Source organism: Oxyura jamaicensis, chromosome 17 (genome assembly GCF_011077185.1).
Source record: "Oxyura jamaicensis isolate SHBP4307 breed ruddy duck chromosome 17, BPBGC_Ojam_1.0, whole genome shotgun sequence".
Taxonomy (NCBI): domain Eukaryota; kingdom Metazoa; phylum Chordata; class Aves; order Anseriformes; family Anatidae; genus Oxyura; species Oxyura jamaicensis.
Window position 1 is genome coordinate 2669179 of NC_048909.1, and position 16168 is coordinate 2685346.

At 53.9% G+C, this 16168-nt stretch overlaps 1 protein-coding gene and 1 long non-coding RNA gene across 2 annotated transcripts in view; one reads left to right on the forward strand and one right to left on the reverse strand.

Annotated features, from left to right (window-relative positions):
- Nucleotides 1-12210, reverse strand: part of WHRN (whirlin) — a 48910-nt gene extending 36700 nt beyond the window's left edge. Inside the window, 2 exon segments of the mRNA XM_035341883.1 lie at nucleotides 11535-11769; nucleotides 11771-12210. Of these exon segments, the coding sequence (XP_035197774.1) occupies nucleotides 11535-11769; nucleotides 11771-12105 (570 nt within the window). The 5' untranslated portion in view covers nucleotides 12106-12210.
- On the forward strand, nucleotides 1756-15489 carry LOC118175543. The gene is made up of 3 exons (XR_004755013.1): nucleotides 1756-1766; nucleotides 8623-8633; nucleotides 13121-15489. It is a non-coding gene; the product is annotated as an uncharacterized LOC118175543 (long non-coding RNA).
- Nucleotides 15490-16168: the final 679 nt, after the last annotated feature.

Below are 16168 nucleotides of genomic sequence, written 5' to 3' on the forward strand. Positions count from 1 at the left end.
TGACCGCAGAGCACCGCGGGGAGTGGAGCAGCTGCCGGAAGGCAGCAGCACGGGTACAGGAGGAGCTGGCAGGAGAGGAGGGAGGCAGCAGAAGCTGGTGGTGCCATGGGGATGCTGCTGCTGACAGACCCCACGGAAGGCATGGTTCTCAGCTCCACAGGCAAGGGGCTCCTAAGTTTTCACCCTCTGCTAACAAAACCCTCCTCCCTCAGCTTTTACAGGCAACTCGCTGCTCACTTCCTTCAAGCTGCAGCATTATACAGGGAAGTTAATTACCAGAGACAGCAAATTAATCAGCCTCTTAGCACCAACAAATGCATCCTGTTACCTAGACTGGATCTTTAGTGCAACATAAACAACACTTCACTGCCAACGGCACCCACCCTCCTCCCTCCCTCGCCTAGAGGATGCTTAAGCACAGCTCTGAGATGCAGCCGGTGAAGCACAATTGTAGCTGATTTATAAGAATAGATTTGACTCAGGGTCTTGCATCAGCTTGAAAAAGCTTTATTTTTAACATGAGCCCGGGTTTGTACCAGCTCAGGGGGTAAATCCTTTGGCCGTGAGTACAAACAGCTAAAGGAACCTGCTTCTCCCCTCCACCAGAAGCACAGCCCCTGTTTGAGGGGGAGAGAGCAGGAGGTTGAGGAGCACAGGGTTCGCTCAGCACCACCTGTGTCCTCCCTCTGGCCACCTGAGTCTTGTCGAACATCGCAGGGAGGTCAGCACAAACGGCTTCTCCAACGCAGTGGCCATTAAAGTCCATTTTGCTCAAACACTTGGGCCTCCAGGAAACTTTCTGTCCATGAGGCAGCCACTAGAGATTTAAAAACAAGCTGGCAGGCCCTGAGCAGAGATGAGAAGGGAAGCAGTGTTTTCCCTCGGATGGCAGCACCACAGCTGTTCCATAAAGCACAGCAGGCAAAGGAACAAGATCTGGCATGGGCCTATAAAACCTTGGCAGGCAGAGCTGCAAGATGAGGAAGCATCAGGTAAGCCACACGGGAGAAACTTCCATAGCACATCCAGAGACAGAAATCCCTGTCAGCTTTGGTGAGCTCCAAGGGAACAGAGCAGCTATCCATTTTCCTGCACAGGGGAAGTTTCTCCTCTTCACCCTCTATTTCTTTTTTTCCTGGCTTTACCAAGGCTGGTTTCATCCTCTGAACTTGTTCGCACAAATTCTCCTGGTACCTTGGGAGAAGCAGAGGAAAAGTGATGCTCCCAGAGGCACAGGAGAGACCCCTGGAGCAGAACCTGCTGGGATCCCCTTCCCTGGAAGCATGGGGCCACATGGGATCAGTGCCCTGGATGGGAAGGGATCATCTTGACACTACACAGCCTGTAACTCACCTGGAAGTGAAGGAAGGGCTGAGGCCAGTTCCCATCCTACGTGCAAAGCCAACCCCACACGGACACCAGGCTGTATCACAGCCCCTGCAGGGCTGCCAGGCAGCAGAGCTGAGCATCGACACTGTCTTTTGCTGTTTCCCATCCCTGTGCCTTGACTGGGAGCAGCATTTAGTTTCTCTGTAAGGAGACTGACAGGTCATCCTGTTTTGGAAAGAAAGCTGAGGCAGCCCCAGCAGCAAGTCCCCTCCAGGCTGCATAATCTGGATTTTTCCATCCAGGCACCCAGCAGACCCAGGAAAGCTTTCTCACCAGGCCTGGTGCATGTGAGATGGGTGCCCTCCCCTGCTCCTCCCCATTTAGTCCCTTCAGCTCTGCAAACGTGCACAGCCAGCAGGCTCTCAGCAGCTTTCAGAGTCCAGAAGAAACAAGGGTGATTTGACATCCCAGAGAAGTTTGCAGGTAATTTTCTCATCCACTGAGCATGATTACCAAGCACCTTTGGAAAGTTAGCAGCACAATTACTTCCCAGCTGTTCTTCAAATGGTTACAGAATGCGGTGGGAGAAGGCACCCACCAAAGGAGGCTGTAACCCCAACACTGGCTCCTGTGAGGAACCCAACTGACCACCCTAGCCGAGCATTTGCAGTGAGTTTCTTACAACACCATCTTGGTCCTGGCAATTTTTATTGCTTCAGCACTAAAATATGTGGATTTAATGGGGCCGTTTATGCCTGCTGCTGCACCACCACGGGCATTAGGGCCAAAGCAACGCACGGTGCGGCTGGGACCCCCGCGGGCTGGCCGGGGGCTGCAGGGAGCTCCCCCAGCACTGCTGCTCCCCAGCTCAGGACACGGCCAGGTGCTGGAGCATCCCAGGGAAACGGCCGCAGAATGAGAGCGAAATCTTGTTTCTAATAAAGGAAAGTGGAAATAGCTGGCATGGAAAGAAGAGTCATTTCAGGGGAGGCAAGCAGCTCAGCCTGGTGGCACAGAGGGCTCTGGGCTGAGCCAGGAGAGGAACCGAAGCTCCAGCACGGAGAAGCCAAGCCTGGGCATCCTTCTGCTGGAGCTTCAGCAGCCCCACCTGGAATCATGCTTTGCAGCCTTTGTTTTCCATCCACATTTCTTGCTGTAGCTAACAGTAGGGACCTCTAAAGACTGCTCACCTCCACCCTGCTGTCCTAGGATCCTTATGTTTCATTTTAATTTCTTCGGGCTGATGAGAAAAGGCCAGCTGAAGATCTGGGATCAAAGGTGCTAATTTGCTCACAGACCATAAAGGCAGCTTCCTCAACACATCTTTCCCTGCCGTCACACTGGCATTTCAGCTAGCAGGGACAGCATCTATGGCAGAGGACAGGATCCATTTTCCAGCTGGTCTTCCTGGATGTCCATCAATCAACGGAACACTTTCCAGCTCTACCACATTGACTTCTTCCACCTTGTACCTCCTGGAATGTTACATAGGGTCCCCAAACCCCACTGAGAAGAGTTTTTTGGCCAGCTGCACCCGCCCCTTGGTGAAGGGGAATTTATGACAGGTTTCCATCACTGTACCTCCTCCACTTCAGCCTTCAGGCTGCTTGCCCTATGCCTAGCAGCTGCTCCAATCTCAAGCACTTTGCCCTTCTCTGCTCCCAATGTGCCACAGTGCTACCAAGCTGGCACAAGCCCCCTGACCTCAGTTTTGCTGTCAGCCCTGCTCATAAGGCACAGCGAGGTCCTGCCCCCCCCCCAGCATCAGGAGAGGCACCACCAACAGCACGTGAGAGGGCCAGTGCCTGCCCACGTCAACAAAGCTCTTGCCATGAACAGGTCACCCCAGCCCCCTGCTCACCAGAAAAGCTCACCAGACCTGAGCTTGCTCCTAACAGAGAAAGTGTGGGGCCTGTGGAGAGGCAGGACAGGCTCTGGATGGCAGCAATACACAGGAGAGCTTCTCCCCCAAGTTTGTGTCCAACAGCTGCAGAGATAACATCACAAAAACGAGCAGCACAATTCAGCCTGCAAGCTCTTGGGAAAGCATGCTATTTGATGGGCATACTAAACCCAACCCATTTACACTGGACCATTAAATAAAATAATTCCACCTCCTTAATCCCCTCTGCAGCATCAGGCAGCGCAGACTTTCCTTTCTCGAGCCATTTCAGGGACTGGCACCACGCTGCTCGTGCTGCTGTGCTCCAGACTCATATTTGGCTCTGTCCCACCTATAATGCACTGGAAGACCCCAGCGTGAAAGCTTTAACACTGGCACCACACTGCACGAGCACACCTGCTCGAAGAGCTTAAGAAAATAATTCAACTGAACGTGGAGATCAGCGCCAAAACACTTAGCAGGGAAACAGCCACCAATTGCCTAGAAATATTATTAGAAAAAGCAAGTGCCAGAGAGAAGGGCAGACCGATTCCATAGAGCCACTGATCCTCTGACAACACATTATTTAATTACCTATCAAACCCTTTGGGAGTGAGGTAGACTGCTTAAAATAAACAAAAAGGGAGACACCTCATGTACTCACTGCTGTTACCTTTGGAAAAACACACACAATACAGCCTGTTCTTTGCCGAGACCCACTGATGGCTGCTACCCTCCCGAAACCCAGCTGTGCCCAGCAAGTCTCACACTCCTGAAGACTTTCCCCTTCCACCTTGAGTCTTCCCCTCCTTCTTTCCACTTGAAGGGAGCTGAAAGGCTGTGTGAAAGCGTCTTCCAGGCCTCCTACCCCCCCCAGCAGGAACACAGATGTCAGGAATGAATGGCAATTAATCACCAGCACTCTTCTGGCAGCCTGAATAAAATATGCGTCTCGTACAGATACAGCCCACTCACTTACCTCCGCCGCTAATGAAATGAGCAATCTATTCCAATTCACTCTCTTAGTGGGTAGATCAGTCTGAAACAAGCAGCATTAACCGTGAGCCATCCTCCCCCTTGCCGCAGCCGCTTTCTTTCTGATAATAGACTCGCCGGGGCTGCTCGGCTTCTCGGGCTGCTCGGGTAATGGGCATCCACGCACTCGCTCCATTTGCAAGCTGGAAAGGTCAGCGGGGAGGTTATCGATCACTGACGTACCATACAATTTTGTACTAAGCCCAAAAAAAAGTAAGGCAACAGGCTTGAGAGGAAAAAAACTGAAGGGGAGAGAAATGCAGAAATACCACAGGATGGAGGCAGAGGGAGCTTTTACAGCGTGTAACAGCACCGTGGTGGGAGCAATTTGCAGAAGTTTGTCTAAATGCTGTTTCCTGAGCTCCCCTGGGATGCGCCGGTGGGATTTGGGTGGACCCAGGTAGCTTTAAGCTCAGGGAGCCAGCAAGGCTGAGCAGAGCCACCTCGGTGCCAGTGGGAACGAAGAAGTTCCTGTGGCTGCAGGGCAGGACTGCGAGACCTTTTGCAGGGAGAGTGCTGGAGGTGTATTTGTGAAACAGTTCCTCTGCAGGCAGAAAGAACAGGGCAGGAGACAGCCCCAGCACCTTGCTCCAAGCACCGTCTGCAGGCAGGACGAGAGGCTTACAGCTGCAACTGCACGCCTCGGTGAACGCCGGGTGCCGTACAAATGCATGGGGAAGGACTGTCCCCTGCTGCAGACCGCAGCCTGTAGCTGTAAATAAGATGCTTTGGACCACACACATGTCCTCACCTTGCCTGACAGAGGCCGGGGAATGGCTTCAGCACTGAGGGGCCGCGGGGCCTGCAGCAACCTACCTGAAGGTCCCTGCGCAGGGAGGACGCGGGGCTGTGGCCAGCAGGGACGAAGGAAACTGGTGCAAGGGAGAGGTGACACAGGCAGGAGGAGAGCAAACGAGGGCTGGAGGGGAAGAGGAGGCACCCAGGTGAAGTGCAGGGTGAGAGGAATGAGAGAGGAAGGCAGGGGGTGACAGGCACAGGGTTGGTGTGCGAGATGGACACCTCGGCAAGGCCAACGACCGCAGGAGGCAGCGTCCAGCCTCTCCCCCTCTCCCAAGGCAAAGGTGACAGCAGTTTGGTTTTCAAGCAGCAGTACTTATGCAAATGGATGCAAATGGATGCATAACTATGGTGACTGCACACATTTAGCCCCAGGGTGGCAGGAAGCCCACGTCCCTTTCACCTGGGAAGGTCAAATGAAATCTTAGCCCCAGGGACTTCTCGCTGACATCCCCTCCCTGCTTCAGGACAACAGCTCTGTCACCTCCTGCCCCCTCAAAGCCGGCCACCACCCAGCTCATCCCTCACACGAGTCCAGACAGCTTTAAAAGCAGCAAAAACTTCAAAGCTTTATTTCAATGTAAGCCTGGAAATCTGTCTTGTGCTTTCTGGAAAAAAAAAAAAAAAAAAAAGATGAAGGCAAGCCCTCCCTTCTGTTTTTCCCCTCTTCCCCCTCCACACCAAACAGCACTGAAAGAGTATTAAATATCACGAGAGCCATCAGCAAACCCATATTGCCTAGCTATGGTTCGTTACCTGGTGAGAAGCTAACTTGGGAAGAAGAATCTAGGTGGAGAAGTGAGCCAGACACTTGACCGAGTGCCAGACAAAACGCAGGCAGTGCCTGCAGGAGGCAGGGGCCCTGCCCGCACGTCCCACCCCAGGCGCTCAGATGTGGTTTCTGGGTCCAGCAGCAAGAAGCCAGCGGGAGCTGCAGGCAGCCCAGTCCCTGCCTCTGCGCCCGCGACAGGAGAACTCATGGGGCACCCAGTCAGATGAAACCCAGCCAAATCATTTCAGCAGACACGCTGTCAGTTTAGGAGAGGGGATTTAGAGCCCAATAACTCTCCGGGGAGACATGGCATTGAGGAAGGTGTCAAGAAAATCCATCATCTTCCCCGAGGCCAGAGGAAGTGAGTAAGAGAGATTTTAACTCCCCGGCTATGCTGCACACTAATGCTTTCATTTTCCTCTAACGGAGGCTGGAAGGAAAGGCAGGCTTTTATCCTTTGGGTTATCGTATCAATCTCTCCAGTGAGACAAAACTATTTATTTACAACAAGCACACTGAACACCATTTATACTCCAGGAACTCAAAGATGTCCTAGCAACACTAACCCCGATGAACACGCCGATGCCAAAACCAAGTACTAGCACCCTTGCGTTATGAAAGGAGCGATTGAGGACCTCATTCTAATCTTCTCCATCAGTACAATGCCATCTGATTTCATTAGGGCTGATTGTGATTCGCTGCTGGAACGGAGGGACAGAGATGGCTAACTTGCCACTGGGGGAACGCAGCGGCAGAGCAGCGAACGCAGCCCACCTCCAGCACAACACCCCCATCTCCGCAGGACCCGAGGATGCTCTCCGAACACACGCTCCACACTTAGAGATTAATTGGACCAGCTCAATTAGCACAGTGACAGATGGGCATCAGTTTCCAGCCAGACCCTGGGTCCCTGGTGAGGATGGGCATTTGAGCCTGCCCCACAGTGTCACCAGCTCTGTCCATGAGCCAAGGGCAGCGCTGGCTGCTCTGCGCTGTCACTGCCACGAGCCCTTCCCTTTAAGGAGCAGGAGAACTCATTTAAAAGGCAGATGCCTCCGAGTCCAGGATTGGCCTCCTTCCCATCCCCTTTTTCCTAGGGAGGGATCCTGGTGACTTTACACCTCCCACCCCCACCCTCCAAGCTCTGCTGGCTATGTGAGTTAAAATGGAAACCACTTGCAGGACGTCGAAGCAGAGCAAAAGCTTGCAGCACTGCAGAACAGCTGCCTTCTGCCCTGCGGGGGCTTTTTCCGTGTGCAGTTCTGGGGGGTTCAGCTTCTAAGCAGGTCCAGAGACCGAGGACCAGGTTACTGCTCTAGCTGCTGGGACAGATGCCAGTCACATCCTTTTCTGTGCTCCAGATACCAGAGAGATCCCTTGGGAAAGGGAGAGGTTTCTAGCTCTGGATCAGTGACTTTAGAATACAGAGATAAGTAAGCAGGCACTTAAAGGAACAAGGCTGACACAACCAGGGCATCGATGCACTGCTCTTCCCCCCCACCCACCCTAACCATGACCATCTGTGATGATCCACAACTCAGAGGGTTAAAACCCAAGAAACCAAGCTGCGTTCGTTCCTGCTAGCTGCTATAATTGCACTTAGGGTACAGTGGTGATTACTGACTACAGCAATTAAGCAGTCTTGGATAATGATAATCAATTAATTGGGCATCACAAGAAACACTGAAGTGAGATTTGTGTTCTTGTAAGCCGCCTGGGAGGTAAAATTGTTGTAAATTTGCTTCCCAGGCTCAGGGCTGCACATCTCTGCCATCTCCCCAGGGTCTCAGCAGTGCCACGAGCGCCCTGCGCACAGCAGCTGTGCCTCCCTGCTGCCTGCAAGGTATCGCAGCCACGGAGACCACCTGGCTTGCCATCAAACGGCCAAATGAACAGAATTGCAATCTCCTTTTTGTTATTTCCAAGCTCTCAGAGGACAAGATGGAAAGGCTGCTTTGGGAGGCGTGAAAACCCCAGCAGACAGACGGACAGACAGCCATCACGGCCCTTCATCACACGCCTTCCCCGACCCTAGCTTTCCCTTGAAGCCCCTCCGAGGAGCCCGAGGCAGCGAACAGCCTATCCATTTAGCAAACTCACGGGGAGTTCAGCCCAAGACAGGCAGAAGGACCGCAGAAGCACCACGCTCCGCAGGACAGCTGCATACAAGTCAGCCCAGCTGCGGTGGTTTTTGTCAGGCTCCTCTGCTTTTGCCTGGCTGCTGGCATAAACAGAGGGACGGGGCAGGGCAGACAGTCTGGTGGCAAGAAGCAGAGCGGCTCACACGAGGCCGGCTGTAACTCACTAAGCCCAATCCTCAGTCAGTCAGTAGTGAGGCTTCAAGCCCACTCCTCTCCCCTTCCCAAAGGCTTTCAGGATGTGAAAACCCACTGCAAAGCAACAGAAGTGAGGGCTGGGGGAGAAAGGGACTGCAAGTTTTAACACAAACCCCCAAGAAAAGGGGAAATACCTCCCTGCGTAGTGCTTCGATGGTCTAAACCCACGGACACCTGGACAACACATTACAGCTTTATTGACACAAACTTTGAGCACGACTGCGTCGATACCAAGTGCGTACTGCAGTAAGGCTGCTGGAAGCCAAGTGAGTGCTAAAAATGTGACAGGTAGTACAAACTTCTCCCCTTACGCCATAATTCAAATTACAGTGATCTTTTTCTAAAGTGCACTCCTGAACGTGGGAATGATAGAGCTCTAATTGTAATGGAGTCGTTTAATTTTGATGTGAATGAAACAGCACAAAGCAGCCAAGACATAAAACTCCACTACCAACATAAAGGTTAAGAAGCTGGTCATTAAGTGAATTGATTTGGAGTGCTGAGGTAATCTTGTCATTTAAGTTTTAAAAAAAAGGAATTATAAACGTAATTTTCACTAGAAGTATCTACAAGCCCCAATTTACTGGTCACAGGCCACTGGTCACTTTCCAGCCAGAGCAGCTCACAGCTCATTACTTCTGATTTCTTTGCCCAGCATCGCAGCAGTTTTCACTCAGTGCCACAGTCCCAATCTCGGTTTATGCCTGAAAATACAAAACAGATGAGACACTGCTCTCAGCCCTTGGGACAGTGCCTTTCTCCTGGAGAGGAGCACTGGACAAGGCTGGGGCACTCCTGCATTGCACGTGGGCAAAAGAGGAGGCAACTGAGCATCACAGTTTGAGATGAATTGCCCTGAGAGTGCACTTACCAGATCCCACGGCTGCCTCTCTGCCTGTACTCACAGCTGGGCATCCCCGAGCACCTCAGTGGGCAGAAAGCTGATTTCTGGCTCAGTAACTCTGGCTGGGGTACGCAACGTGCCCAGGGCAGCCCAGGCCAGCAGCAGGAGGGCTGGAGGGGAGAAGGAGCCTTCCTGATCTCCGCAGCCATCTCACGCCCTGAAGAACAGCTTTGACAACTTCTCCCACAACATCACGTTCTGTGTACTCTGAAGGCTGCCACAGACAGCTTCTTGCTGCAGGACAGTCAAGATGGAAACATAGCATGGGAATGGGCTCCTTTTCAGGCAGAGCCAAACCATCGCTGCCCACAGAGCCAGGAGCCGTGCCTTCCCCAGGCAGCTCCTGATGGGCAGCCAAGGCATGCACCACACCTGGTCCAAGGCAGGCAGACAGCATCTGGGAGACCCAGCTACACAGCTGAGGCTTTGCGCTAAGAAAGCCTCTCTGCTCACCTTTTTTCTCCCTCTGAATTTGATCCCAGGACCAACCCCTGCCTGGTTTCACCAACCCTTTCCCCTCCACTGACCCACCTCAGAGCAGACCAACAGGCACCAGCAAAATTTGCTCCGGTCTCACAGATGAGAAGGCAGCCAGGGGACTTTGTGGAGCTGCTAACACCAGAATCGAGGCTGAGCTGAGGTTCCAGTGTCCAGGGGAAGCAAACCACACAGGGTCTGCCCCCCCATACACTACCACCTCCCTCCAAGGGCACAGACACCTTGCTCCCCATGCAAACATGGGCATTCATACCTCAACCCCAAGGAAGCCCTCCAGGGACAGCCCTTTGGCATTGCTGACTGCAGTCTTGTCTTCATTCCCCCCCCCTCCACAAGAGGCAGCAAGGACAAATTAGCATTTGCTTCATTCTAAAGCCTCCCAAGAAGTATTACGGCAGTACTGTAAATCACACTGCGGCTCTTCCCAAGCGAGGAGGTGTTCCCACCACCACGAGCGGTCAGAGCACCCTCACGGGATGCAGCACGAGCGCAGGAGCCCTGCAAGATGCCAGCACAGCCGGGTGAGTGACAAGGCTGTGGCTTAAAGAAGTTCAACTCATGAGCAGACAATTTCTAAGCTTCTCTTTCATATCAAAAATCACAGTGGCAAAATATAGCTCTTGTCACAGAACAGCCCCTTGGCAAATCGCATCCTACAGGAATTATTTCTGTGCAGGAAGCACTTATTTCACACAATGCTAATAGAGCCTAATTGAGAGTCTAAGAGGGAGTGCATTGTATTAGAGAGCAAACCGAAAGTTATTACATGAATTACCCGGCACCGTGGGCTGAGTTGGAGGTGAAGTCATTTAACAGAGAAGAATTCCTGACACCTGGCTTCCACCCATCCCGTCCCTGCACACAAAGTACGTGGCTTTTGCAACCTTAAGAGCACACAATTGCAAGACAAACTTGCAGAAACTTATGCCCTATCACTAGAAAACGAAAGCAGTGAACGAAAGAATTCCTACAAACCTCTCCTCCGGCCTCAGGACTGCCCAGGACTCGCTGCCAGGCTGGAAGCTGTGCCCTTGCCTGGGGCACGGACTTAAAACCCATGTGGGGGACACACCGCCTGGCTGCGTAAGGCACGGCTCAGAGCTGCACAGGATTAACGCACGGCTGGAGAAACACGCCAGGCGAGGCGGGCTGCGATCAGCAGTGCCTTAGCTCATTACTGAGAATTAAAGCACAAGCAGCCGCGGAGCAGCCCCCGTCGCCCATCCACCTGCTCTCCGCACGCTGCCCACAGATCGCAGCCCTGAGGGTGGCTTCCCCAGCTCCGCAGGCTTGCTGTGCCACGGGAACGCCGTGAGCCGAGCCTCGCAGCCCCGCCACCAGACATGGCTACGGCATCAGGGAAGGGCTCGGGTCACCCACAGCTAGACTGAGCCCCAAAACAGCACCGGGTCAGCCCCCCGGCTGCCTGCCCCCCACCTACCTGCACATGGGGCTTTTGTCTGGGGCACCCCGGCTGTGCAAAGAGATGGGAAAGAGCCGGAGGCACCTCGGCTGCGTACTTGTGCCCCAGTATCTGTGCCCCAGGACCAGTTTTAGCTTTGGCACTTCCACCCCCTGCTCCTGGAGGGGGATAAGATGAGTTCCTCGGTTTCCCTGTGCCTCAGTTTCCACACCTTCGGGAGCAGGCAGCACTGTTTGCTGGCAGATCACACACCTTAAAGCCCAGCTCCCGTGCCCAGGACCTGCACCCCAGGACCAGTCCTGGCTTCAGCGCTCCCACCCCCTGCTCCTAGGGTGGGAGATGAGCTCCTTGGTTTCCCCGTGCCTCAGTTTCCCCACTTTTGGGAGCGGGCAGCACAGTTTAGGGGCAGATTACGCACCCTAAAGCCCAGCTCCCGCAGAAACCAGCAGCACCACAAGCCAAAGGCGAGGAGAGGGGACCCCGAGGGGACCAAGAGGACGTCCCCGAGCCACCACCTCCCCCTCCGGCCACGGGGCAGAGCCCGAAGGCGGCGTTACCTTGACGGCCTCGGCGTGGGTCGCCCTGTCGAGGGGCTTGCCGTTGACCCCCAGGATCTGGTCGCCGACCCGCAGCCCCTCCCGCTCGGCCAGCGAGCCGGGCTCCACCAGCGACACGAAGATGCCGACGCCGTGCTCGGCGCCGCCGCGGATGCTGAAGCCCAGCCCCTGGTGGGCTTTGCTCCGCCGCAGGCTGACCTGGCGGAGCTCCCCGGGGGGCTGCGGCGGGGGGGGGCGGCAGGTAGGGCCCCTCGGCCGTGTACTGGTCGAAGAGCAGCTGGTCGGAGCGCGGCAGGACGAGGCGCAGCAGCGGCAGGAGCTGCCGGCGGCGGGGCCCGTCGAGGAGGGCTCGCAGGGAGCGCACCAGGTCGCAGACGTTGCGGCGGCCGTGGTAGGCGTTGAGGCACAGCACGAAGCGCTCCCGCTCCGCCTCGCTCAGCAGCGCCGTCAGCGCCTGGTGCAGCCGCCGCACGTTGGAGGACAGCGGCCGGGGGGGAGCCGGAGCCGGCCCCGCCGAGCCCGACGACGACGACGAGGAGCGCAGCGACGCCGAGTCCGGCTCCGAGCTCATGGCGCCGCCGCCGGGATTCGAACCCGCGGCCCCCTGCGCTCCGAGCCCGGCCCGCAGCCGGCCCCGCGCCGCTCCACCTGGCCGTGGCCGCCCGCTCCCCCAGGAAGTGACGTGCCCGCGCGTTGCTAGGAGACGGCTTATACAGAGCCGGGCCGCGTCCCCCCCCCCCAGCATAGGCCCCGCCCCCGCCGAGCGGCAATTAGCGAGGCGCTAATTAACGCCCCCCCCTCCCCAGCACACACAGCCATCACCGCCCCAAACCGGGAGGCTGCCGAGGGGTTAAGGCGTCCTGTGACAGGCTGAGGCCTGAGCACAGCTCATCACAGGGATGGGCCGCGCAGCCAGCCCCTGCCTGAGGGAGGGTGGAGGAAGGCCTGAGGGGAGGATGGAGGCCCGAGGGAAGGCCTGAGGGGAGTCCCGCCACCTCCCCAACCCGCTCCCCTCCATCCCTCCCTGGGCTGGAGCATGTTGAGCAGATCAGCTTGCAGCCCCGCAGGGCCGGCCGGCGTCCAGCCTGCCGTGACCCCGTTATCTGACCTGCCCGGCGTTTTTTTCCATTGCCTGGCACGCCAGGTGGAGCGGCGGCCGGTTGTAGATAATAGTGGGAATTCACCCCTTCGGCCGTGATTCAGTGGAGAGCTTCAGTTGTTGTATTTCAGTCACATGTCAGTGGGATTTAGGATCTACAGAATGGAGATGGACCGGCTTTTTGGCTGGTACTGGAGCAATTCACAAAGCCAGGCTTTGAGTCAAACCCAAACTCACCACGCCTCAACACCCCTCCGGCAGCTTGGGTAAACCTGATCAAGACATAACTCGGCTCATGGACAGCAAATAGCCAGGTAAGCCCCACAGCACCATTCCATGAGGGATCCACAGATGCAGCCACAGCAATCAAGAAGCCAGCAGTGCCACGGGCAGCCAGATTGCGGATCACAGCATGGACCAGCAGGATTCAGGGGAGCACGGGACTTTGCCTCACACCTAGCCACCCACTTTTGTACTTCCATAACAGCCAGTTTGGGCTTTTAGCTTTCAGGGAGAACTGGCTTTATGCGTGTCTAGAAAGCCTAGCAAGGAACTTACCTCCTTGCCACCAAGCTATGCTGGGACAGAACACGAAAGCCAGCAGAGCTGCAGGTCCCCCAGCATCAGGAGCACCAGAACCGTCACCTGTCACCTGGCTACAGCTGAGCTTTGCCTTCTGCAGTTACTCGCTGCCGATAGCAGAACGCCCAGAGGGTGGAAACGTGGCACGTTCTTCCCATGAAATACCCTTCAGATCCAAAAGTGATCCTTCAAGATTAGAAGTCAATGCAGAAATCCAAAGACTGCTTTTCTAGTTGCTCGATAAGTTATTTCTTACTACCTGAGATCTTAGCTTCTTTCACATCTCTGAAGCAACAACATTTATCATCTCATCCATTTGAAATCTTTCTATCTTTGCTGAAGTGCCTTCTATCCACTGCAGTCAAGGAGGATTAAACCTAATTTATCAGACGCATCTTGATAGCAATAGAATTCATTTTGTTCATGGATATGATCGAAAAGCTTTAACAGCTGCATTACAAGTAGTTTTATGTATTAAAGCTTTGTTGGAGCTTTCAATGCCTCGTATAAAACAAGACCAAACAAAGCAGATTGGTAATTGAAATTCGGGTTCTAACTGTGGGTGATAAATAAGCAGATGGAACATTCAACATTGCTGGGAAAAAAAGGGGCAATATATGACAAAGTGAGTAAAAACAAAAATACGCCCACAGCAGCCAAACAAAATGCGAAGGGCAAACAAGATATTTCATGTCTTCACATTGCATGTAAACAATTTTAATTTTAGTAACCCCCTTGAAGACTCTGCTATTTAAAGTGCTGTGACTCTCACAAGCACAGTATCTGAGCATCTCCAAATTTCTTATTTATTTTTTAATCCCACAAGATGCCAGTGAGGACACTGACACGAGCCGACGCAGAAAGAGCAGCCCTGCAGTGCACCAGCCCCAGTCTGGAGCAGCGCATCCACGTCTTCCCTGGCAGCGTCAGAACCACAGCCACCGCTGGTATGCAATGACCCAACGCTCCCCAGCGGTGGAATTTGGCCCTGATCTTTTGCCTGCTACTCTGGAAGCTATCAGAAAGGCAGTTTCCCAACTGAAGACAAGTCGAACCAATGCAAAGCTCCAGAAACACACAACAAGTCGACAGGAGGAGCTGCGCTTGGAAACAACTCTGTTTTCTTGCTGCTGTGAGGGTTCTGCCAGGAGGCTGTTTGTCCCTGGGATGCCCCATTCAGCTGCTGATTGCTGTAGGACAGCTCCAAGGCTCCTGCGACACCTCTTCTAGTTCTGCTTACAGCTGCTCCCAAAACACCTGCAACATTTTATTCCCAGATGTTCTTCAGATTGAGGTTGTTCACACACCGTGCGAGTTGGGTCTTCACCTTGTGCTGTCCAACCAGGGCCCCCCACTGCCTTTCCTTGGAAAGGGATTGAGATCTTCTCATAGACCCTCAGCTTTGAAGCGAGGCTGATTAATTTCTAGAGGCTTTATCCTCTCCACTGCTTTAAGCACTTAAGCCATACAGTTGAGGGCAGCACACGGCTTTGGACCAGAGAAGAAAAGGGGCTCATCCTGCCCTTAGGCACAGGAGCGTTCCCACACCTGGGCAAAACCTCTCAGAGCTCCCAGCAGGAGTAAAGCTGCTGAACAAGGACCCCACAGCTGCTGGGAACAGCGGCTCGCAGTGCCCTGGCAGGGCTGCTCACCTGACAGGGCCAGCTTCTCACCACCATAAATCAGAACGGTCCTTTTGGAAAGAAAAGAGCTCTGCCAGCTGGATATTTGGCAGCAGGTACTCAGGATGGAAAGCTAATGCCATTTACAAACAGCATTATTCTGCAAACACTCAGGGAAGTCATCCTTTGGAGCTGAGATCTGTGGGGGCTGGAAGAGTCCACGTTCAGTCCTGACTCAGCTTGAGCTTCAGTAGCCAGAGGGGCTTGTGCTGACACCAGGAAGGAAACCACGGCACCTTCAGGTTCACCTCAGCTCCGTTAAAGTCACTGCATGCAGCACAGCTCAACTCAAACAGCGTTTCAGATCCACCACCTAGTTTGTGAGGCAGGGTACCTCAGGGCTAGCGAGAGCTGAAAAGGTGTTTTCTTTTTAAAATCATCCCCGCAGCACAAAATAATCCAACGCATTTGCTAAGTGCCAGATGAATAAATTGCCTAACCTTTCCACTTTAATCCATTGTAATCACTTTCCAGCACACTCTGAAAAGTGAGCTCCGTGTTTCCAGAGCAGCTGTGCTCCTAATTAAAAGGCAGTGTAGCAAGGAGATGGGAAACTTATTTCTGGTTGGAAATCCCTTGCTGCAGAGCTGGAGGATTGAGAAACAAAGTTGTGTTTTTGCAGTAGAGAATTATTTTGCTTTATCCTCTGGATTTTTGGGGGGATAATTTCTTTATTATTTGGATTGCTGCACATGGATAAAGGGAATGAGTTACCTCAGTTCGAAACAAAAGATGCTTTTCTTAAGAACCATATACTCCAGCTGTCGTCCTCCTTGTCATTTCTCAGGACCCGTGGACTGTTAGCTCAGACCCCACCCTTGGAAGTCCTGATCCATCCATTCCGAGCAGGAGATTGGGATCTGATGCTGACATGGAGAGAATCAAAGCTGCAGCCTGAGTGGGAAGGACTGTTCCAAGTGCTCCTGACTCCTGAGACGACAGTAAGAACGGCTGAGAAAGGATGGACTCATACCTGGGGGCATCGCCCAATGCCAGGACTTTTCAACTATGATGGAGAGAGGCTTGGCAGCTCCATCAGCCAGTTCCCTCAGGACCCTGGGATTCACGTCACCAGGTCCCACAGACCTGTACCTGTTTAGGTTCATCAGGTGGTGTCGAACCTGCTCTTCACTTACAGCGGGTGGGACTTTGATCCCCCAGCCTCCATCTACGGGTTCAGGGAAAGGAAAGACTTGGGAAGCCCGTCTGCCAGTGCAGACGCAGGCAAAGAAGTTGCTGAGTACCTCAGCCTTCTCCATGGCTGTCGTTAC